Source organism: Hevea brasiliensis, chromosome 2 (assembly GCF_030052815.1).
Source record: "Hevea brasiliensis isolate MT/VB/25A 57/8 chromosome 2, ASM3005281v1, whole genome shotgun sequence".
Classification (NCBI taxonomy): domain Eukaryota; kingdom Viridiplantae; phylum Streptophyta; class Magnoliopsida; order Malpighiales; family Euphorbiaceae; genus Hevea; species Hevea brasiliensis.
The window spans coordinates 1693326-1718496 of record NC_079494.1 but is presented as its reverse complement, the minus strand read 5'-3'; the positions used below and the strand labels follow the sequence as shown (position 1 = coordinate 1718496).

At 31.1% G+C, this 25171-nt stretch overlaps 2 protein-coding genes, 2 long non-coding RNA genes and 2 other non-coding genes across 6 annotated transcripts; all 6 read right to left on the bottom strand.

Moving 5' to 3' along the window:
- Positions 1 to 730: 730 nt before the first annotated feature.
- LOC131170400 (uncharacterized) lies at positions 731 to 1572 on the bottom strand. The gene is made up of 2 exons (XR_009141159.1): positions 1504 to 1572; positions 731 to 924 (listed from the first exon to the last, which is right to left on the bottom strand). It is a non-coding gene; the product is annotated as an uncharacterized LOC131170400 (long non-coding RNA).
- A 5872-nt stretch (positions 1573 to 7444) lies between these two features.
- LOC131171728 (uncharacterized) lies at positions 7445 to 9121 on the bottom strand. Its single transcript, XR_009142376.1, has 3 exons — positions 9020 to 9121; positions 8219 to 8276; positions 7445 to 7638 (listed from the first exon to the last, which is right to left on the bottom strand). It is a non-coding gene; the product is annotated as an uncharacterized LOC131171728 (long non-coding RNA).
- A 1833-nt stretch (positions 9122 to 10954) lies between these two features.
- Positions 10955 to 11026, bottom strand: TRNAM-CAU (transfer RNA methionine (anticodon CAU)). Its single transcript has one exon. It is a non-coding gene; the product is annotated as a tRNA-Met (tRNA).
- Positions 11027 to 11413: 387 nt separating this feature from the next.
- Positions 11414 to 13545, bottom strand: LOC131171080 (uncharacterized). The gene is made up of 4 exons (XM_058130537.1): positions 13143 to 13545; positions 12312 to 12414; positions 11701 to 11862; positions 11414 to 11524 (listed from the first exon to the last, which is right to left on the bottom strand). The coding sequence occupies exons 1-4, from the start codon at positions 13409 to 13411 to the stop codon at positions 11414 to 11416; spliced, it is 645 nt and encodes a 214-aa protein (XP_057986520.1). The 5' UTR covers positions 13412 to 13545.
- Positions 13546 to 15648: 2103 nt separating this feature from the next.
- LOC131171721 (uncharacterized) lies at positions 15649 to 18189 on the bottom strand. Its single transcript, XM_058131631.1, has 4 exons — positions 17835 to 18189; positions 17004 to 17106; positions 16344 to 16505; positions 15649 to 16166 (listed from the first exon to the last, which is right to left on the bottom strand). Exons 1-4 carry the CDS (start codon positions 18101 to 18103, stop codon positions 16002 to 16004), a joined length of 699 nt encoding a protein of 232 aa, XP_057987614.1. The 5' UTR covers positions 18104 to 18189; the 3' UTR covers positions 15649 to 16001.
- Positions 18190 to 19601: 1412 nt separating this feature from the next.
- TRNAM-CAU (transfer RNA methionine (anticodon CAU)) lies at positions 19602 to 19673 on the bottom strand. The gene has a single exon. It is a non-coding gene; the product is annotated as a tRNA-Met (tRNA).
- Between the last annotated feature and the right edge of the window lie 5498 nt (positions 19674 to 25171).

The window sequence follows — 25171 nt, the reverse complement described above, 5'->3', positions numbered from 1 at the left end:
AGTCTACGAATTTTTCTGAGTTTTCTGAAATTTTTTCGGAATTTTTGGACTTCGTTTTCGGTCCCGAGGCAGAGTAAAAATTCAAAATTTTATATCCTGAATTGAACCGGATCGGATCGGACCGGTCTTCTTCTTTTTCTTCCCCCTCCCCGATCGCGTCCAACCCCTCTCCCTTTCTCTCTCTTTTTCTCTCTCCTCCCTCCTCTCCTTGCCGCGCCGCCGCCTCCCCTGCTACCCCAGCTCGCCGCCTCACCCCTCCCCCACGACCGGCCGCCGCCTTGAGTTCTTCGCTGGAACCCCGATTTGATTTATTAAGCGAAAGTCCGGCTTGAGTTCTTCGCTGGCACCAGGTTGGATTTAAGAGAGCTGTATAGGAGATCAGCTCCCATATATTATAATTGATATTACTGGGTGTGTGAGTGCTCCAAATTACCTTTTTGCTGTTATGATGTGAATTTATTGTTAATGTTGCACTTTGTCACGACCCAAACTATGAGCCGGACCGGCACTAGGACCTGGGCCAGCTTAAAGCCCCCGAGGCCCGTAGTAAGCCTAACTATTCCTCAAATCCATAACCAGGCCCACAATTTGGACCCAATATGCATATAAGATAATTTAAATTAAACTGTTATAATTTCATTTTGGGCCAACTTAGCCCAGAACTTTTCAGAAAACTAAAATCAGGGGAGCCCAGCTCAACCCTATTACCTCATTTATAACCATTTAAAACTCATAAAATTTTTTTCTTTTCATTTATTAATATGAAAACTTGAATTCATACAGTCTCTGATAGGCTTAATGCTACTACTAGCACATGCGGAGTCCTAAATTACAAATTTAGAGAATAATAATACAATTAAGTAATCTTTTCATAACCTGAGAGGAAAGGGACAGGTTATTCTGAAAAATGTCTCCTCCTGTAGCCTGGAAAAATATGGTGAACAGGAGTGAGCGTTCGACTCAGAGAGTAAAATATCAATTTTAACCATAATCTCTATAACTATCTAAAACTAATGCACCCTGTAGAGTGAAATGCAACATCAACATCATTTTCACATCATAACATCAAAAAGGTAATTTGGAGCACTCACACACCCTGTAGTATCAATCATAACATATGGGAGCTGATCCCTATCTGACTCTCTTAAATCCAACCTGGTGCCAGCGAATTACTCAAGCTCGGACTTCCACTTAATAACCAAATCGAGGGTCCCAGCGAATTACTCAAGCCGTGACTACCCCTCGAAGGATCGGGTCCCAGCGAATTACTCAAGCCGTGACTACCCCGTCCTATCCATAGTCCACACCACATCACACGCACGCCAACGCACGCACACTGCTCCAAATTACCACAACAACATCCATGGCACATCAACAGTTATGAATGCAACATAAATCGTGCCTAGAGTTTAACTACATAAATATATGCATATAAGTGATGCATGGGCATACTTGAACATATAATAATATCGAAATTACAATTAAAATTAATATTCTACTCACAGACTTGACGATGGTCACTGAGGCGGCTGGGCGGAGGAAGAAGGCTGTCCCGGCTCACCTGACAATTATATTACAATTATTTAATACAATTGACTCAATACAATTCAAGAAAAGACCAATTACGTCCTAAGTCGTGAAAATCCGCAGAGTCTCCCTATACACGGGACCTACCCAACCTGAAAAAAGGCTCAAACAACACTTCTAAATTCTCAATTCCCACAATCACACCTCATCAATATCACATGGCCCCTCCTGGGCCCTCCAAATCAGACAATACTCAAAATCTTAAAAATTACGTTTTAGTCCCTATAATTGACATTTTTCAAAAATCCACTCAAACAAGCTCTAAAAATTCTAAAATTTTGCCCCGTTGTCCTTAATAATATTATAAGGCTATTGCAAAATGAATTGTAATTTTCTAGTCACCCATGAATATTTTATTCAAGAATTTTACTCAATTCCATAAGTTTCCATCAGCTAACATATTATTAATTCAACCCAATTTAATATTCACATATTTAAACCTCCATCCTCAAGTTTCAACCAATCATATAAAATTTAAACATCTTAATTTCAAACAATCTTATATGCCTATATGCTAAAAATTTAACTAAAATCCATCCATATTTCTCAAAAATATTCTACGATCACCCAAAAATTCAACTAACACCATAGAATATCTCCAAATAATTTTACTTTCATCATATATTTTTCTTAGAATTTTTCTCCAATTTTTCTGTTTAAGAAACATCGTATTTATGCTCTGCAGACAGAAATAATAAAAATTGTCTTAGAAGTTTATCTGTCTCAAAAATTCGAAAATTTATGAGGAAGCCTCGGAAGTTGAACCATCTCCATAGCTCACCGAGCCACCACGCGCCTCACTGAAGACAGCCGATCGCCGCAACATTTTCCGAATCTGATCATACCCCATGTTCCTCTCCTCTTCCTCGTCCATATGTGGTCTCGGATCGTCGATCCAACGGTCGGATCGTCGTAGATCTGACGAAAAAGCTTGAAAAACCCGAAACTCCTCTCCTCCATATCTCACTCATCCGACCTCCATTTGATTCAAAGAAAGCTCTCGGAACAAGCTTTTCAACGCCACCGGAATCGCCTCGATCGAACGTCGGACGAAGCCGGAATCGCGCTGGAAAGTTGCTGCCCATTGTGCGCGCGTTTTCTCTCTCTTCTCCCTCTCTTGCCGCGTTTCGGTGGTCTGGACGTCGCGGAGGGTCGCGGCGGGTGGGGAGCTGAGGGACGTCGCCACCGGTCACCGAGAAAGGAAGAAGAAGAGAGAGGAAGGAGAGGAAAGAAGAGGAATGGGGGTTTCCTCCTCCGATTTTTGAAACATTTTTTTTTTTTTTTTAAGAAAAGTTGGCTGTGACAGTGGGAAACCCACTGCCACACGCCAAAAATCCCATCAGCAATATTATTTTATTTTATTTTTTTTATATGGGTTGTTACATTCTTCCCCCCTTAAGAAAAATTCGTCCTCGAATTTTCGAAGAAACAAGAGATATGGAAAAGAAGATTATCGGAACAAGTGAAATCATTACTCCTCCAAATTATGCAGATTGGTAAAACATTTATTCTTCAAACTCTTCTAACTATTCATTGACCATTTTCTGACATTTTAAGTATTCGCTATACCTCACCGTTCTTGACTTGATGTCTCATAACTTTAATCAACTTTAGTGTTTACCTCACTTTTATTACGCCCCAACATGTCTCTTGGTGACTTCAGTCATCATTCCTTTGTTTTAATAATATCTGTTTTCCCTAATGACATAACTTATGTTCCTTGTTCCATGGTATCTTATGAGTAGCTTTCCTGTAGCACCTAGTCTAGGCATCCTGTTCGAGATCTTCACTCGTCTTATGACCTCAGTGGTCAATACCTATAAATCTTCTCACTCCCATGATATTTCAAATTTTTAATCTCCTTTTGTGTCATTACTAAGGTACTTAGACCAACCTCTGTCCATCTTATGTAACTAGTCAGGTAGAGTCTCTACTAAGGGCCAAGTGTATCATTTATCAATATTGGAAAGTAAACTGGGTCTCTCCTTCTAGGTAACAAAAGTGTTTATATTCCCTGACAACTCAATCCATGCGACTTTATCAATTCTCACTCCTTCTCTGGAATGGAAATATCTAGACTTCTTCCTATAGCTTCTTAGTTTGTGGCCTACTTCTGACACATTGGCACTCAGATCGAGGCTCCACTACTCCTTTAATCTATCATCTCATAATAACTTATTTTAAACATCCCTTAGTGTGTTCCTAGCATACATATTCCTCCTTATCCTCATCATTATAACTGGCTCTATCGAGCTCTTTTTCTGTCCTTTGCATCTTATCCACTTCCCTTTTCCTATTTTTAGTATTGTTGATATCTTTTCAACCTGCTGTACTTATTCATTAATCTTAGTCCTATTTCACCCTTACACCTTTTTCCTTCAATGATATCCATCCCATCATCAACTTTAACTTTCATTTTATTTCTTAGTCTTATCTTGATTACTAGTTCCATTACTTCGAGAATTTTAACCTTATGGCTTACTCCTGCCAGCACATTCTTCACCTTTTGTAACACTCATAATTAACCATAGAAAATTTTCCTTGTATCCCATTTTTCCAACTTAACTATCAGAACATTATCATTCCCTACCAGCCTTAGTAGGAAATTACTTATCCTGGATGGATATGAGCCCCAGAACTATAAGTTCCATCTGAACTAACACGGCTATGGGAAATGTGTGCCATGCCTTAATTCTAAACAAAATACTTCATGTGTTCATTCTCCTTAATATAATCACATATACTGCATATAGCTTTCTAAACTTCAACCTCAAATTATCCACCAGCAACAATTTCATCTATTGAAACTCATCCATAAATAGTACTTCCTCTAGCTCATAGTTTAAAATGGTGGCAAGCCTTGGTAGCTAACTCCTTTTGACTCCTGTCATTATTCTGATCGTCATTTCGTATTTAACACTAGGTACGTACTTACTGTCATTCTCATATCACGAAATTGTATATGAATTGGTGCCTACTAAACTCTCAAATAACTAGGTCTCCTTGACTCAGTCTCTGTTCCTTATATAACCTTTTAGAATCAAAAGCACAAGCTAAACTTGAAAAGAAAGAAAAATATCCTCTTATATTCAACTACGCCCAATTGTCCATATAATAACGTTTAACCTATGTTTCTTAGTCTTTCTCTTCAAATTTCATCATCTCCTAGCACAATTGTGCTCTACCTATAAGGTATCATCTGCCTGAACCCTATACTGTACCATTGTCCTTCCTGACATAATATTTTATAATTTATTAACTTTACTTATACTCGACCTATGATTTATATCTATTATAGTTTATATTGTGCCCTTAACTTTTGTTGATTCCTGAAAGATTTCTCTCACTAATAGATTCTTCCAACACTAATTCCACCCTTATCTATGGTCATTAATTTGATCCTTGAACTTTCTAGTGATTTATAACCACCCAGACTTGTCACTTTTCGTTCTACCCCTACTGTTGTTCTGTCGTTATTGCTTCATTGCAAAGTGATTCTGTTGATCACACTAAAAATGTTTGCCTGACATTCATAACGAACCTCTAACTACCTTCTCACTATCTCAAAAGTCTAACCTCAAGCCTATGTGTCATTATCTATAATTCTTTTCACTCATCATACCTATTTGATCCCTTAGATTAACTTTTATTCAACTTACTACTTACTAATTTCTTCTTCTCTGCCTAATTAGATAGTCCACAATATCATCGCACACCTTCTAGCTTTTTACTCATTATTATTGTATTCCATACCTCCATCACTATTCTTGCTAATATGGTCCCATTTTGGGTTCTCCATCCTTGTCATTCACCTTGCCAAAAATAACACTTAGCCTACCCTATATCTTAACTTTGTTCCTTTTATTATGCGCCCTTCGAATTGTCCTTTCATTTATTTCCTTTGTCTTACCCAAAATAGAACTTGACTATTCTGTCCCTGGTTCCATTCTTCTTCCTAACATGACAACTGTACCTGCTAACTATATCTTCCAGAGTCTCTACCACGTTATCACATATCTGTGCTACTCAGATTTGGTCCTTTGATCACTCTAGCTAGTACTCCCACTGGCATTTAAATTATATTGCATCTGCAATCAATTGTCCAAACCTTCATTCTGCACTTTCTTTATCCATTGGCCTTCTATGATTTATCTTCGCTAATTTATTTCTCTTAACACTATTATAATTAGATTATACTATTGTTTTGAATAATGTGAAGTTAGAAAGGAACTCAGGAAATTACAGTCATACTTTTATTGTAGGATCTCTATTCTTATCCTTTAGCTTACATAATATCCTTACTACCTCGAGAACTGATTCTGCAGTAATTTTATTTATTTGTTGTTATCATTATCATTATTATTATTATTATTTTCTATATTTACTCAATTCGCCAATACTTAAGATTCCGGGTACCCAAACCCGTCATCCAATTCAAAGGATTTACATCCATCGCGATCTGATTATATATGATTTCTATAATGGAACTTGTATCCTCTCTAGGATACCCGAGCCAACTACTCTCTACCACACTCTACAGTCCCATCTGGGGCACTATTTGGTTGGTCACCATCATTAGTAATAACTTTCGATCCCTTCTGAAAAGATAGGACTACATCCTAACTTGCTGCAACAAAGGTACATCTACCACCTTGCCAGAACCATGTTAAGTTAATGACTCTTTTATCATATCATAGCTCTATAAATCATCAATTCATAGTTTCGACCTTCTCTAGGTAGTAGAGTTGTACTTTATTCCATACTGATACACACAAGGTATACTATTCTCACTCTATAGGTGTCACCTTTACTTTGTAACTAGTCCGAAACCTCTGGTCTGATGGCAACTTTTATTGTAACTCTAGCTCATGCTGGGGTAACCGAGTCACTGACTCTAGTTATCACCCAACTGTAACCTTTCGATATTCTAGCTCTAGACTCTTAACCAGGAGTTCCCAACTCCTCTGCAGATATAGAACTCTGTTCTGGTATAATTGTACCAAAACAGAAGCCATCCGCAAATACCCTCATTATGGAGCACCACGGGGATGCACGCAGCTCTATACAATAATCTCATGTCGATCAGAATCTGCACTACAGAGCGGACATCGAGAACATTGTATAGTTACTACGATACGTCTGCGGACTAGGTCTCCTAATTTCTTATCTCTCCGAATCTTCTATTATCACAAACTTATTCATTGGGTCATCCACGATGATTGCCAAGATGGGTATCCTCATCCTTATCTAGGGCAACTGTACTTTCAAGACTCATCTTTATGTACTCGTGCCTTGCACGAAATGGGCACACCATTTAAACCCATACTGACAAAAATATAACATTTCTTGGAGTACGTATCCTCATGATAGACCTCACATGTCTACTAACTCTATTTCACATTTACGTACTGCGAAAAATCAAGACACTAACTGAGGTAATCTTATATTTCCCGAGGTATAACGCAGATTCTAGAAACAAAGAATTACAGAAAAAGACGAAACAGAATCCTATACTCCGCATGTAACATCCTAACAAGACTCCTTTTACACTCCCAAGTATATTATTTCCCATGAATCTAGAGCCTAAGCTCTGATACCAACTTTGTCACGACCCAACCTATGGGCCGGACCGGCACTAGGACCTGGGCCAGCTTAAAGCCCCCGAGGCCCGTAGTAAGCCTAACTATTCCTCAAATCCATAACCAGGCCCACAATTTGGACCCAATATGCATATAAGATAATTTAAATTAAACTGTTATAATTTCATTTTGGGCCAACTTAGCCCAGAACTTTTCAGAAAACTAAAATCAGGGGAGCCCAGCTCAACCCTATTACCTCATTTATAACCATTTAAAACTCATAAAAATTTTTTCTTTTCATTTATTAATATGAAAACTTGAATTCATACAGTCTCTGATAGGCTTAATGCTACTACTAGCACATGCGGAGTCCTAAATTACAAATTTAGAGAATAATAATACAATTAAGTAATCTTTTCATAACCTGAGAGGAAAGGGACAGGTTATTCTGAAAAATGTCTCCTCCTGTAGCCTGGAAAAATATGGTGAACAGGAGTGAGCGTTCGACTCAGAGAGTAAAATATCAATTTTAACCATAATCTCTATAACTATCTAAAACTAATGCACCCTGTAGAGTGAAATGCAACATCAACATCATTTTCACATCATAACATCAAAAAGGTAATTTGGAGCACTCACACACCCTGTAGTATCAATCATAACATATGGGAGCTGATCCCCTATACAGCTCTCTTAAATCCAACCTGGTGCCAGCGAATTACTCAAGCTCGGACTTCCACTTAATAACCAAATCGAGGGTCCCAGCGAATTACTCAAGCCGTGACTACCCCTCGAAGGATCGGGTCCCAGCGAATTACTCAAGCCGTGACTACCCCGTCCTATCCATAGTCCACACCACATCACACGCACGCCAACGCACGCACACTGCTCCAAATTACCACAACAACATCCATGGCACATCAACAGTTATGAATGCAACATAAATCGTGCCTAGAGTTTAACTACATAAATATATGCATATAAGTGATGCATGGGCATGCTTGAACATATAATAATATCGAAATTACAATTAAAATTAATATTCTACTCACAGACTTGACGATGGTCACTGAGGCGGCTGGGCGGAGGAAGAAGGCTGTCCCGGCTCACCTGACAATTATATTACAATTATTTAATACAATTGACTCAATACAATTCAAGAAAAGACCAATTACGTCCTAAGTCGTGCCGAAAATCCGGCAGAGTCTCCCCTATACCTGGGACCTACCCAACCTGCAAAAAGGCTCAAACAACACTTCTAAATTCTCAATTCCCACAATCACACCTCATCAATATCACATGGCCCCTCCTGGGCCCTCCAAATCAGACAATACTCAAAATCTTAAAAATTACGTTTTAGTCCCTATAATTGACATTTTTCAAAAATCCACTCAAACAAGCTCTAAAAATTCTAAAATTTTGCCCCGCGGTCCTTAATAATATTATAAGGCTATTGCAAAATGAATTGTAATTTTCTAGTCACCCATGAATATTTTATTCAAGAATTTTACTCAATTCCATAAGTTTCCATCAGCTAACATATTATTAATTCAACCCAATTTAATATTCACATATTTAAACCTCCATCCTCAAGTTTCAACCAATCATATAAAATTTAAACATCTTAATTTCAAACAATCTTATATGCCTATATGCTAAAAATTTAACTAAAATCCATCCATATTTCTCAAAAATATTCTACGATCACCCAAAAATTCAACTAACACCATAGAATATCTCCAAATAATTTTACTTTCATCATATATTTTTCTTAGAATTTTTCTCCAATTTTTCTGCTTTAAGAAACACAGATTTATGCTCTACTGCATGAGAAATAATAAAAATTGTCTTACCCGAAGTTTATCTGTGTCTCAAAAATTCTGAAAATTTATGAGGAAGCCTCTGGAAGTTGAACCATCTCCATAGCTCACTGGAGCCACCGCCGGCACCACCGCAAGATGGTGACGCCGGTCGCCGCAACATTTTCCGAATCTGATCATACCCCATGTTCCTCTCCTCTTCCTCGGTCCATATGTGGTCTCGGATCGTCGATCCAACGGTCGGATCGTCGAGATCCGAAAAAGCTTGAAAAACCCAAACTTCTCTCCTCCATATCTCACTCATCCGACCTCCATTTGCTTCAAAATTGGTATCAAAAGAAAGCTCGAACAAGCTTTCAACGCCACCGGAATCGCCTCGATCGGACGTCGGACGGCCGGAATCGCGCCGAAAGCCGCCATCAGGCGCGTTTTCTCTCTCTTCTCCTCTCTTGCCGCCGTTCGGTGGTCATGGACGCCGCCGAGGGTCGCCGCCGGGTGGGGAGCTGCTGGGACGCCGCCGTGGCCACCGGAGAAAGGAAGAAGAAGAAGAGAGGGAAGGAGCGGGAAAGAAGCGGAATGGGGGGGGGGGTTTCCTCCTCCCGATTTTTGAAACATTTTTTTTTTTTTTTTTTTTTTTTTAAGAAAAGTTGGCTGTGACAGTGGGAAACCCACTGCCACACGCCAAAAATCCCATCAGCAATATTATTATTATTTTTTTATTTATTTATTTATTTTTTTTATATGGGTTGTTACAATTTCACTCTACAGGGTGCATTAGTTTCAGATAGTTATAAAGATTATGGTTAAAATTGATATTTTACTCTCTGAGTCGAACGCTCAATCATGTTCAATATTTTTTCAGGCTACAGGAGGATTTTATTGTGGTTAACCTGTTTTTCTCCTTCGCAGGTTGTTTACCAATATTTGTGTAATTTTAATTACTCCTAGAATTTTCGCATGTGTTAGAAATATTTAAATGATTTGGGTCTGTAATATAAACTGTTATGTGGACCTATAAAATTATTATATGCATGTTTGATGGACTGGATGAGGGAGCCGAGCTCCCATTTATCTTTATGTTGATTTGAGTATGTGGAGGGTGAGCTGAGCTCCCCAAATGATGATATATTTTGTTTACAGGTCGAGTAAGTCAAGAACTCTCCGTTGAAAGGTCCACTTTATGACTGGACTCTGTCCGTTTGAATTCTTGAAATTGGGCCCAAATGGGCCTTAGAGTTGGGTTAGTGAATAGTTAGGCTTACTACGGGCCTCGGGGGCTTTAGGCTGGCCCAGGTCCTAGTGCCGGTCCGGCCCATAGGTTGGGTCGTGACACCACAGCCGAATATATGAATCAAAATGTGTTAATTCCAAATACAAGAAAGCTGGATGGAAATAGAGCTCAAGTAGGTAAGTATGAGTTTAAAAAGACATGAACATGACAAAAGCCATTAGAAAACAATAAACGTGGCTATCTCTAGGAATTACCTTAAGAAAGTATGTTTTCATAGCATACGAAAGTATACAACTTGACACTAAAGTATGTTTTAATATTTTTATTTACTATTGATTCAATTTTAATTTACATTATTTTATATGATGAATAGGGTTTGATATTAACTTTTTAAAATTATAAAATTAAAATTTTTATAATTAATAAAAAAATATTGAAGAATTAAAATTTTATTTAATATAAAAAGTTTTAACATATTACTAAATTTAAATAAATATATTAAATAAAAATTCAAAATTAATAAATGTAAAAATAAATATTTTATTAATCTACAAAATTAATTTTGTAGGATAAAATCTAGATTTATAATAAAGAAAATATATAAAATTTTCATTGAATTCACATAGGGAAGGGAAATCCAATTCATAAAAGATAAAAGGTAATTGGGAGGAGGGTCATGAGCCCAGCCCGCCATTGCCTCCGCACGGAAATTAAAATTGTTCGGGAAGCCTTTCTCATATCAGAGCCAGGTTTCGATCCTGGGACCTGTGGGTTATGGGCCCACCACGCTTCCGCTGCGCCACTCTGATTTGTTGTAAATGCTTATTGTTTTTGGTAATATATACAAAATAGTTGTGCTGAGTAGTGTAGGAATATACAAATAAATTCAAATTGAAATTTATGATTTTATATATTTAAATATTTATTATAATTTAAAAATAATTATAAATTCAAATTTCAATTTAAATTTTTGATTGACATAATAAAAATTAAATCCAAATTAAACCTAAACCGAATATATATAAAAAAGAGAAATATGTAAATAATTTTATTTTATTTTTTATTTTTATTTATTTTTATTGAATAATATATATTAAATTAATATTTTATTTTTTAATTAATATGCAATAATATGTATATAAAAAATATTTAACAATAGTTAAATTATAAAAACTAAAAATTAAAGTAAGTAAAAACTACTCAAATATGGCTGAGCCATTGTAATCTATGGCTGAGCCAGCTTCAGGCAATGCAAATCCATTGACATAAAAAGTAGGAGTGTCAAATACTCCTCTTGAAGTACTATACTGTATCACATTCAGATATTGAACATCAATGGTATGCTATGAGGTAAGAGGAAAATAAAATATGAAAACTAGACCATACAGCTTGCAAAGATGTTGAACAGAAATGGCAATTACCAGAAACAGTTCAGGTGAATGGCAACATTCCACCTCATAAATTTAATTGAATCTCATCTTACCTTGAAGGAAACCCTTGTTTCAAGATCAGTTTTTCTGTCATTAAAACCAGATTCAATTGCAGAATAATAAGAGTTCCCAACTGCTTCCGTGGCAAGTTTCACTATTTCTTTTACGACAGAAGCTCTTGATAAGTTGTGTGTTTCAGCATTATAGAACCTCTCCTGATATTAGCACAGAACTAGTTAGTCCACATGACAAAACTCAAATTGCTGCACCAACAAAAACTAGATTCACCTAATTGAAACTAACAGGCAGCTCCACTAATTAAAACTAATGGCCAACTTGGCTAAAAAAAGGTGTAGTAGATAAATCAAGGGCTAATTTAATACATCAGACAACATGTACAGAAACAGAACCTTAACCTTAAAGATACATGTTCAATGAAAAAGACCAATGCCTGTGGTAACATTTTCCCTCTATGTGTTAATGTTCTATAATATCACAATGTTTAAGCATACAATGAACAAGAAGTTGCATAACCCATAAAGGTGGAATCAATGTCTAAAATGTTCAGGTTGCTACAGCACAATTAGTTTCCCCTTATTAAGAGAGCAAATGTAATTATCTTTCCAAAACTTGAGACATAGACCACTATTATTGAGATTCTAACCTGATGTTCATAGAACTGCTCTAACAAGGGGAACGTAGAAGAAGTGTTCAGCAGATTTGCAATATGCAAAGCACGAGAAGCGACAAAAGCATTGTCATGGTATCTGCAGTTTCCAGAATGAACGTTATTAAATCAATTCAAGAAAAAAGAAGTTCAGCATATGCTTTCAATAACAGAGCACAAACAAAACTCCACATGCAACGCATAATGAAGAAATAGATAACAAATTTCTAATGGATCTTATAGTTCTTTATATGCTTACAGTCAAAGTAAAATAGAAAAAAAAATTTGGGATGGAATATATTTGGCCTGGATTTTCAAATTCTAACTTAAATAAAGGAGAAATAGCATGTCTACTGCACGTAAGAACACGGATTTATCCTGCAAAATAAAGAATCCATTGGCCCCTGTGGAGTGGTACAAATCAAGAACCGTCTTAAGAATTCAGGACAACTTTTCAAATGTCAAATGCTGCCAGCATCTCACAAGAATATACAGGACAACACTTTTGCATAAGTCTACACTACACTAATAAAGCATAGAAAGAACAAGGAAATAGCAAATACGTCTTCAACGAAAGCAACCCAATTGAGACCCTGATACTTTCTTTTCCCGCTTAATACTAATTAATCCCTTTCTATTTGGCATTTCGGATCATGAATTCCCACATTCCGCATCTCTGCAAATTGCAAACCACGACTTGGGTATAGATTAAAATTAAAAGAAAAAAATCCCCAGAGTCAAGCAACACTAAATAAAATAAATAGAACTAGCACCAAGTGCACAAAAATAATTAATTTTTTTTTCTAATTTCAAGAAAGAGATACTGACGGCAATGGAAGGAGGTGAACAACGAGCGAAGTGCGAAAACCATAGTAATGAAGGGCTTGTTTGAGAGGAGGCCATGAGTCTCTGCTATCGGGGCAGACAGGATCATAGAAGGCCTCAATCAGGATGGAGTCGGTATTACCTGGGCGATCCTGGTAAATGAATCCATCGTACCTTGCAGGTGGAAGGGTCTGAGCATGTAAGGTCCATGAAGACAAACTGATAAGACGGAAGAAAAAAATTATCAGAGTGGCAAATTGTGGCCTGGGCATCCTCTGTTCTTCTTCTTCTCTGGTTTAGTAAAGTTCTCTGGTAGAGCTCTAACGTATGGACGAGAGATGGAACAGGAAGAAGAGTAACCAATCATCGAAATTCCAATTTAGTACGTGAAGTCAACAGAAAGTGCATCTTTATTAAGTGTTATGTATCGGTTCAATATCATGTGCTCAATACATTTTTCTTTTTATTTCTCCACACCTTTCTAAGAATATATTGATATATATAATTTTTTTATTTTATAATTATTTAATTTAAAATAAAATAAAATTATTTTATTATAAAAAATAAAAAATAAAATAATTTAACAAAATTTTAAAATTTATTTCATTAAGCTTTTTAAAATGATTTTTTCTATAAAATAATTAATTACGAATAATTTTATTAATTTAAGAAAAAAATTCATAGCTTAAATTATCATTTTTTTCACAATATTTTAAGTTTTAATTAAAATAATACATGTTAAATATGAAATGATAAATAAATAAATCACATTAAATTTTATTTATAATATTTTTTTATGTAAATAAATTTCATTTTTTTATTAAGTTAATAAATTTTTTGTAATTAACTATTTAAAAAAATTATTTTATATAAAATTTTATTAAGCCATTTTATTTTTTGTAACAAAAGTAAAACTTATTTTATTTTAAATCAAGTAATCATAGAATATATCAATTTTTTTATTTGTAATTATATATATTTTTAAATTAATTTTTACACATAAAATTAATTTTTTTCCAAACAATTTTAAGTATCTATCTTGCCATTTTCATGGAGATAAATAATATTGAAATGTTTTTTATTAGTATTTAATATATAAATTATTCAAAGTTATATTTAACAATTTATTTATAAATATATGTGATATAGTGTATCCTATGATCCAAGTCAATCTCTAATGAGTTGGATCCCTTTGATTTAATAAGGATCGGATACTTAACAGTAAAATTTGAAAAGCAAAAATATGATATCAATCAAAATGTGTTAATCCCAAATACAAGAAAGTCGGATGAAAATAGAGCTCATGTAAGTAATAAGAACGAGTTCGAAAAGACATGAACATAACAAAAACCATTAAAAAATAACAAGCGTGATTATCGCCGAGAATCATCTTAATAAAGTATGTTTTCGTAATATACGGAAGCATACAACTTGACACTAATTAATGGAATTCCAAAAATCTTGTTAGAACGTCTCGTGTCACTATATAAATAAACTCTCGGCATCTATTCAGATAAATCTATACATTATTCATTCTTTATTGTTATATTGCCATCACAAAATCCTTGAAAATACTCTGACTTAAATGTTAAAGTGACTATCACTAAGTCGCTTACCTTATTTATTTTTTGTAAATTTCAAACAACATATGATTTAATTATACTCAATTGGTGACCCAATAAGAGCAGGTAACATCGATATGTATATATTATGTTTGGTAAATAAAGAAATATAATTAAATAAATCCATACAAGAATGACATTAAAAATGTATTGGACATTATTGGAAACAAATATGATGATTGAATGTAAGGTATATTTTAAGAGGATGTTAGTGACACTTTTTTTATGTATTTCTTTTCACTATTTTTATTTACTCTTGATTTAATTTTAATTTACATTATTTTATATGTTGAATAGGGTTTGACATTAAGGTTTTAAAATTATAAAATTCAAATTTTTATAATTAATAAAACAAAAATTTCGAAGAATTAAAATTTTATTTAATATAAAAAGTTCAAACATATTAGTAAATTTAAATAAATATAATAAATAAAAATTCAAAATTAATAATGTATTATTATTTTTTATTAAAAAACAATTTATTTTTATGTATTTATATATTTAGATAATATAATATTTTGAAAATATATAAATAAAAATTATGCTTAAAGCTTATATTTTCAACTTATAATTTATTTTTCAATAAATAAACTTATATTATATGATACTAAATTAAATTGAAAAGATTTAAACAAATCTCCATAGTAATCTCGCCCCGCTCTGGTCTTTGATGAGAAGGTACCCAACCAAACCTCAATTCCCTGCGGGGCAGGGAGGAAGGGGTGATCCCCACCTTAGACCCACCCAATGCTATTCTTATTTCAATCCAACCTTGAACACGAATCACCAAACCCGGCTCTGAATGGCCCTTTGCCAGGTCTAGCTCAAACAGGCCCTCACAAGCAAGGACTTAATTTAACACCCAATTTTCATCCTTCCATTTGGACTAGGTATTAAGTATACTTTATTAGTGATAGAGTTAGATCTTATCATCTACATGAAAATAATAGAAGAAAAGCAACACAAAACATTTTAAAAAGGAAAATGCTATTCTACACGAATTCAACACAAAAATGGTGAGCCATTGGATGTGAATCCATATAAGTTTCACTTAGCCAGTGGTCCATGATTGTCATATGCTGAATTCATGCATGAACTTTCGTTCTGAATAGGAATAGCTAGCAGCAGTAACATCATCTCTCTGTTTCAAATACTGAAAACGTTTTATTGCATTATCACAACTTCAACACCAATAGTACAATGCTTTTTTCTTCTGATGATATATATTGCCATAAATTATTCACAGTAAGAAATGCAAAGTCTCCTCACTTTTGCCCTTTGCTTTAATCAGCGGGTCGATAATACTTCTCCAGCCATTGTAATCTATGGTTGAGCCAGTATCAGGCAATGCAAATCCATTGACATAAAAAGTAGGAGTGCCAAATACTCCTCTTGAAGTACTATACTGTATCACATACAGATATTGAAGATCAATGGTATGCTAAGAGGTAAGAGGAAAATAAAGTATGAAAACCAGACTGTATAGCTTGCAAAGATGTTGAACAGAAATGGCAATTAGCAGAAAACAATTCCGGTGAATGGCAACATTCCACCTCATAAATTTAATTGAATCTCATCTTACCTTGAAGGAAACCCTTGTTTTAAGATCAGTTTTTCTGTCATTAAAACCAGATTCAATTGCAGAATAATAAGAGTTCCCAACTGCTTCCGTGGCAAATTTCACCATTTCTTTTACGACAGAAGCTCTTGATAAGTTGTGTGTTTCATTATTATAGAACCTCTCCTGATATTAGCACAGAACTAGTTAGTCCACATGACAAAACTCAAATTGCTGTAACAACAAAAACTAAAATTCACCTAATTGAAACTAACAGGAAGCTCCACTAATTAAAACTAATGGACAAGTTGGTCATAAGATAGGTGTAGTAGATAAATCAAGGGCTAATTTAATAGATCAGTAGTAAAAACAAATCAAACCACAACATGTACAGACAAACAAAATCTGAACATAACAAAGGTTAAAGCCTTAACCTTAAAGATACATGTTCAAATGAAAAAGACCAATGCCTGTGGTAAAATTTTCCCTCTATATGTTAATGTTCTAGAATATCACAATGTTTAAGCATACAAGGGACAAGGAGCCGGCATAAACCATAAAGGTGGAATCAATATCTAAAATGTTCAGCTTGCTACACCACAATTAGTTTCCCCTTATTAAGAGAGCAAATGTAATTATCCTTCCAAAACTTGAGACATAGACCACTATTATTGAGATTCTAACCTGATGTTCATAGAACTGCTCTAACAAGGGGAACGTAGAAGAAGTGTTCAGCAGATTTGCAATATGCAAAGCACGAGAAGCGACAAAAGCATTGTCATGGTATCTGCAGTTTCCAGAATGAACGTTAATAAATCAATTCAAGAAAAAAGATGTTCAGCATATGTTTTCAATACCAGAGCACAAACAAAACTCCACATGCAACACATACTGAAGAAATTAGATAACAAATTTCGAATGGATCTTACAGTTCTTTATATGCTTACAGTCACAGTAAAATAGATTAAATAAAAAATTGGGATGGAATAGATTTGGCTTGGATTTCCAAATTCTAATTTAATAATGAGGGAGAAATAGCCTGTCTACTGCACATAAGAACACGGATTTATCCTGCAAAATAAAGAATCCATTGGCCCCTGTGGAGTGGTACAAACCAAGAACCGTCTTAAGAATTCAGGACAACTTTTCAAATGTCAAATGCTACCAGCATCTCACGAGAATATACAGGACAACACTTATGATCTACAACACACTAATAAAGCATAGATAGAACAAGGAAATAGCAAATAGGTCTTCAACAAAAGCAACCCAATTGAGACCCTGATACTTTCTTTTCCCGCTTAATCCTAATTAATCCTTTTCTATTTGGCACTTTGGATCATGAATTCCCACATTCCGCATCTCTGTAAATTGCAAACCACGACTTGGGTATAGATTAAAATTAAAAGAAAAATTTCCCCAGAGTCCAGCAACACTAAATAAAACAAATAGAACTAGCACCAAATGCACAAAAATAATTATTTTTTTTCCTATTTTCAAGAAAGAGATACTGACGGCAATGGAAGGAGGTGAACAACGAGCGAAGTGCGAGAACCATAGTAACGAAGGGCTTGTTTGAGAGGAGGCCATGAGTCTCTGCTATCGGGGCAGACAGGATCATAGAAGGCCTCAATCAGGATGGAGTCGGCATCACCTGGGCGATTCTGGTAAACGAACCCATCGTACCTTGCAGGTGGTAGGGTCTGAGCATGTAGGGTCCATGAAGACAAACTGATAAGACAGAAGAAAGAAAGTATCAGAGTGGCAAATTGTGGCCTGGGCATCGTCTGTTCTTCTTCTTCTCTGATTCAGTAAAGTCCTCTGGTAGAGCTCTAATGTATGGAAGTGAGATGGAACAGGAAGAAGAGCAACCAATCGTCGAAATTCCACTTTAGTACATGAAGTCAATAGAAAGTGCACCTTTCTTCTATCATGTACTGGGTCAATATCCTGTGCTCAATGCATTTTTCTTTTTATTTCTCCATACAATATATTGATATATATAATTTTTTTATTTTATAATTATTTGATTTAAAATAAAATAAAATTATTTTCTTATAAAAAATAGAAAATAAAATAATTTAATGAAATTTTAAAATATATTGCATTAAGTTTTTCAAAATGATTTTTTAAAAATAATTAATTATGAAGAATTTTATTAATTTAATGAATAAAAATAAAATTTTTTTAATATATTAAATTATCATTTTTTCATAATATTTTAAATTTTATTTAAAATAATATATATTATATGTAAAATGATAAATAAACAGATCTTATTTAATTTTATTTATAATATTTTTTAATATTATTAAAAAATACTACATATATTTTTTTATGTGAATAATTTTTTTCATTAAGTTAATAAATTTTTCATAGTTAACTATTTAAAAAAAACTTCATTTTACAAAAATTACATGAGTTAAATTATAAAATTTCGTTAAATCACTTTATTTTATGGAACAAAGTAAAATTTACTTTATTTTAAATCAAGTAACAATAAAATACATTAATTTTTTATTTATAATTATATGTGTTTTAAAATTAATTTTTACACATAAAATTAATTTTTTCCAAACAATTTTAAGTATTTATCTTGACATTTTCATCGAGATAAATAATTTTAAAATGTTCTTATTAGAATTTAATACATAAATTATTTAAATTTATATTTAATGATTTATTTTTAAATATATGTTATATGGTATATATTATGTTTGGTAAATAAAGAAATATAATTAAAAAAATCCATACAAGAATGACATTAAAAATGTATTGGACATTATTGGAAACAAATATGATGATTGAATGCAAGGTATATTTTAAGAGGGATGTTAGTGAAGCTTTTTTATGTATTTTCTTTTTAATATTTTTATTTACTATTGATTCAATTTTAATTTACATTATTTTATATGATGAATAGGGTTTGATATTAACGTTTTAAAATTATAAAATTAAAATTTGTATAATTAATAAAAAAATATTGAAGAATTAAAATTTTATTTAATATAAAAAGTTTAAACATATTAGTAAATTTAAATAAATATAATAAATAAAAATTCAAAATTAATAAATTTAAAAATAAATATTTTATTAATCTACAAAATTAATTTTGTAGGATAAAATCTAGATTAATAATAAAGAAAAAATATAAAATTTTCATTGAACTCATAGGGAAGGGAAATCCAATTCATACAAGATAAAAGATCATTGGGAGGGTCATGAGCCCAGCCCGCCATTGCCTCCGCACGGAAATTAAAATTGTTAGGGAAGCTTTTCTCATATCAGAGCCAGGTTTCGATCCTGGGACCTGTGGGTTATGGGCCCACCACGCTTCCGCTGCGCCACTCTGATTTGTTGCAAATGCTTATTGTTTTTGGTAATATATACAAAATGGTTGTGCTGAGTAGTGTCGCGTAGGAATATACAAATAAATTCAAATTGAAATTTATGATTTTATATATTTAAATATTTATTATAATTTATAAATAATTATAAATTTAAATTTCAATTTGAATTTTTGATTGACATAATAAAAATTAAATCCAAATTAAACCTAAACCGAATATATATAAAAAAGAGAAATATGTAAATAATTTTATTTTATTTTTTATTTTTATTTATTTTTATTGAATAATATATCTTAAATTAATATTTTATTTTTTAATTAATCGTGTGATAATATATATATATAATATTTAACAATAATTAAATTATAAAAATAAAATTTAAAGTCAATAAAAATCACTCAAATCAAACTCAACCTGCTTATTATAAAAATCGAATATATGTGATTTTATAATTTAATTTATTAATTTTAATTTAAATATTATAAAAATGACTTTTTAACTTAGTTTGATATTTACTCAAATTAATTTATATATATATATATATATATATTATTTTTTAAATATTTAAATTGAATTGAAAATTATATTAAAAAATAAAATTAAAGTCATACCGAAATTTTAATTCAATTCCGATTCTTAAACAAGTTAAAAATTGAGATCCAAATTGCAGAGCTCCAGTGTGAAAGATCTTCCACGAGCCAGATAGAAATTCCAAGACATTGGAGTGGTTTCATCATCACACAAAACAGGAGATGGCTTTTGCTTGCCTTGTGAGGATAATGTCCCCGACAAGATTGACACTAAAAAGAACAAAATTACAATCATTATAAAATGGCCATCATGAACTATAACCTTTTGCTTTTCCCACATTCATCCCAATCACAAAATGTATAAATTAATAGTTTTACAAAAATTTAATTTAATTTAATTTTTTTTTAATTAATTCTCTTGTTTAAAATAATAAAATTAATTCTTTTTAATTTAAAAAATATTTTAAAAAATAAAAATCAAGCTATCTCACGATCTCTTAAAAGCTCAAAGCTCATATACACTGTATAACTTTATTCTACGTATGTTGCATGTTATTATCCTCATTAAATATACTCGAAATTTAATTTTTTATATAAAAATTTTTATTAATTTTTTAATACAATTATTGCAAATATTATATTCGTCACATCCTATGATCTAAATTCAAATGATATAAGTTTTAAAATATAAGTGAATGAAAATATTTAAAATTAAAATAAATTAATAAAAAAAAATGCAAGTTAGTCATTGAATATTAAAGTAGTATAATTTTTCACATAAATATATGTAAAAATATAATTAGACTTTGTTATGATCTTATGATTAAAATCAATGGTCTAACTAAGATTAACTAATAAATTAAAAATTAAAAAAAAATTTCATGTATATAAGGATATTAAAATCTCATATAATCACATATAAAATACACTTTTTTATATAAAAATGATATTAATCATCTCAAATATTATATGATACACTAATAATAAACTTGAAAAAATTTATAAAATTAATATATTTTAGCTTATACAAGTATTATTAAATTTATAAGGATATTGGGTTCATTTGATATTAGTAATAATAACAAAATTATAGCGATCATTCATATGTAACTACGAACTCTTATAAGAATGATATATGCGACATATAAAAACTCAAAAAATTTAAAAATTTATAAATAGATTTTGCCTGTTGAAAAAAAAAACATAAAAATGTAGTGAAGGAAAAAAATTACATTATAAATCAAGTTAGTTAATCTTGAGTTTTATTATATAAGAAATAAAATGTGTAAATGTAAAAGCTATATGATATTTTTTTAAAATAATTATAAATTTATAATAAATAAAATAATTGTCATTAAATATGATTAGAGATTTATATCTATTGATATAAATGTAAAATTTTTATTTAATTAAATAGTTATTTTAATAATAAATTTATTTTTTAATAATAATTTTATAATTTAATATTATAAGTTTGTAAATATTTAACAAAATTAAAAAAATAAACTTGTATATTTGAGATTTAGTTTTTAATGTTGTCTATTAATTTTAGAGTAATAAACTAAATATTTTTTAATAAACTAATAACAATATTAAGAATATATAATTATAATAGAGGTTTAGTACAAGTATAGTCATTTTTAAAATAATATTAAAATTGTAATTTATATTATTCGTAGTTATATTAGAAATTAAAATTATTTATAAATTTAACGACGAATAAGATATCGTTAAAAACTATTAACAGTAAATTTGTATTAAATAACTTTCCATTGCTGAAAGTATTAACAATGAATAACTTCTCGTTAAAAGTTATTAATGACAAACTTGCGCTAAATAGTTTATCACTATTGAAAATATTGGTGATGGATAAGTTGTCGTAAAAAATTATTAGAGACAACGTTGTATAAAACAATTTCTCATTGCTAGTGACAGATACATTATCATTAAAGGTAATTAGTAATAGATTTTATTCACTAATTTATGTTATTAGTGACAAATATATACAACTATTGTTATAGATAGTTAAATAGTTTTTTTTTTATATATATATTTTTAAACAATACAACTCAACTTAATTCAACTAAATTTTTATCCAAAAAATTTGGGGTCGGCTACATAGATTCTCTTTCTCCACTCTAAATGATTTTAAGTTAAATACTCGAAAAATTATAATGTTTATAGGTCATGTTGTACTACTCTCCTCCAAGTCAGTTTAGATCTACCCCTTCTTTCTTTTTATCCTCTAACTGGAGCCTCCGTATGTCTACGCTTTATATGACCAAATCACCTCAATTTCCCTTCTCTCAACTTATCCTCAATTGGCACCACTTCTACCTTTTTATCTAATACTCTCATTACAAACTTTATCTAGTCTAATATGACCACTCATCTACCTTAATATTCTCATATCCACAATTCTTATTTTAGACATATACGATTCATTCAATGCTCAACGCTCACTACCATATAATATGGTCGGTCGTATGGCTGTATGGTAAAATTTCTCTTTCAATTTATTGGGAATCTTGCGATCACATAAAACTCTCGTGGCGCATCTCTACTTTTTTAAATAATATAAATAATAAATAGAATTATTAGCAATGTTAATGTTCCCTTTGTATATATTATATAAATATTATAGATAGATAATATTTTTATGTATTATAACGTGTTTCTCAAATAAATTTAAATTAAATTGTATTTTATTTACGTCTTTGTGTTAATTGAAAATATTCAAAATTTCACAAAATGATGCATAAATTGAGAAGAAACAAAAAATAAAACATCTGTCAACAAATCTTTGCTACAATAAAGTCTTACTTTAAGGCTTATAAAAGCACAAGAGAATTTGAATTTTGGGATGGATGGCTGTGCATCGTCACATTGGTAAACTGGCTGTACGCTAACGCTACCACTCGCAGTTCTCCTGCTTTTAAAACTTGGTTGGAGCTACTATTTATGGATTAAACCTTAGTTCCACACTTATATTTATTGAGGAAATTTAATTTAATTTATTTTTAATTTTTTTTATTTAATTTAATTTAAAATTTTGAATTTAAGTTTAATTTAATTTAAAAATAAAGAAAATAAAGAAATTGAGGTTTTTTAAAATTTCCGCTTAAATTAATAAATTAAAAAATTCAGTTATAAAATTAAAGAACTAAAGTTCTTAATTTTTTTTATTTAAATTAAATAATTAAGAAATTTAGTTCTTAAATTTTAAGTTTTGAACTAAATTGATATTAAATTAAAATTTTTGAGCTAAATTAAATAAAAGTTAAAAATGAGTTAAATTAAACTTTTTCAATTAATATATTAACTAAATTAAGCATTTTGCCATATTTATATTGAATTATAGTTATTATTTAAATAGTCAAATTTATCAAAAATCAAATAAAGATATTATTAATAAGTCCAAAAGTAATAATATTTGGAATCCTACTAGTATAATCTTTGAGTAAGTTTTTGTATTGATTGAGTTCTTCATCTTATTTATTACTGCGTTTTAATTAGATTTTATTTTAGTATTTTTTATTTTATTTATAATTTTAATATATTGTCTTTATTTTAATTAGATTTGTTTTTAGTTATCCTATTTTAATTATGATCAGTTATATTCATATTTTTTTGGACTTCCTCAATATTTAGGTTTTTTTAAATTTTTTGGCTTAGTTTCATCCATTGTCCATCAACTTTAATATTATTTCATCACCATCCCTCAACTTTATTTTTATCACAAAAATATTCAAACTTAAATATACCACTCAAAGTCCATCTAATATTAAGTATTCTAGTTATAAACTAATGGACATGTCAAGATGGATTAGACATAATACAAAAAAATTTATTTTTATGCAACGTGTAGAAAATAATATATTTATTTGTGGTTGAAAGATAATTGATAACTCTTTTATTTAATCTATTTCTTTATTTATATTTAGATATATCAAATACTAAATTATTTTTTTAATACATTTAAACATGTTCAGGTAAGTTTTTAGTTAAAGTATCCAGCGAAAATTGACTAGAGGGATTTTGGGTTGTATTAAATTGAAATTTATGTATTTTAGTGACAGATTAAAGTTAAGAGACAGTGATAAAATAACTCTAAAAATTAAAGAATTACGGGTAAAATGAAGCAAAAATTCATAGAAAGTAGATTTATATTCCTACTAGGGTCTAAAATCTTTATAAATATTCCTATATTCTATGTAATTTCAATTTTGAATTTAATCAACAAAAATCATGTGGAAAATTTTTTCTCAATTTTCACTCCTTTACGTAATGAATGAGTTCTTTTGTAAGTTTCATGCTATGTCTAGTGGTGTCAGAGCAAGTAAATCACCCCATTCAAGATAGATAACCTTGACGGAGGTGGTGATAATAGTGGTTCACATGATAATGCAAAGTTGTTCACTTCAATTTTGCATAATTACACCATTATTAACATTGACTAAGAAGACAATGTAATATATTTGTCTTATAAAGTTCATGTTTGATTCTTCAACATTTTAAAATCCAAGGACGAGTTTTAAGTGAGAGAATGATATGTAAATTATCAACACAATTATTGAATTGTTATAAACTCTTCGAACTCATAAGACGATTTTTTTTTTTAATAAAAGAATATATTACGAAGCTAAATTTTTCAGTTTTAATGTTTCCCATTTCAGTTTTTTATTATATTTTAAATTTTAATTATTTATTTATATTTTTTCTAAATTTCAAAAAGTAAATTTAGGATTTTCTAAACTCACTAAAAGGTATATTTGTTTTATTATTCTTTAGAATCTCTCAAATTTCACGTGTGATTTTAATTAATTTTATAAAATTGCATGTTAATTAATTTTAAAAAATCGATATTATCATCTGAATTTTTTGACCTCATGTTTAGTTTTTTTCCCATTTTTCCTGCTGTATGAGAAGATGATATACAGCTCAGAATTAGTTAAGAGCATAACGGCTTAAT

What these genes read in the sequence shown, in the direction of transcription:
- LOC131171080 (XM_058130537.1), bottom strand. Translation starts at nt 13,411, where the DNA reads ATGCCCAGGCCACAATTTGCCACTCTGATAATTTTTTTCTTCCGTCTT. An exon ending in GTTCACCTCCTTCCATTGCC is followed by an intron (nt 12,415 to 13,142) that starts GTCAGTATCTCT and finishes TGGAAACTGCAG; the next exon opens with ATACCATGACAATGCTTTTG. An exon ending in AAACAAGGGTTTCCTTCAAG is followed by an intron (nt 11,525 to 11,700) that starts GTAAGATGAGAT and finishes AATGTGATACAG; the next exon opens with TATAGTACTTCAAGAGGAGT.
- LOC131171721 (XM_058131631.1), bottom strand. Translation starts at nt 18,103, where the DNA reads ATGCCCAGGCCACAATTTGCCACTCTGATACTTTCTTTCTTCTGTCTT. An exon ending in AGCAGTTCTATGAACATCAG is followed by an intron (nt 16,506 to 17,003) that starts GTTAGAATCTCA and finishes TGCTAATATCAG; the next exon opens with GAGAGGTTCTATAATAATGA. An exon ending in AAACAAGGGTTTCCTTCAAG is followed by an intron (nt 16,167 to 16,343) that starts GTAAGATGAGAT and finishes TATGTGATACAG; the next exon opens with TATAGTACTTCAAGAGGAGT.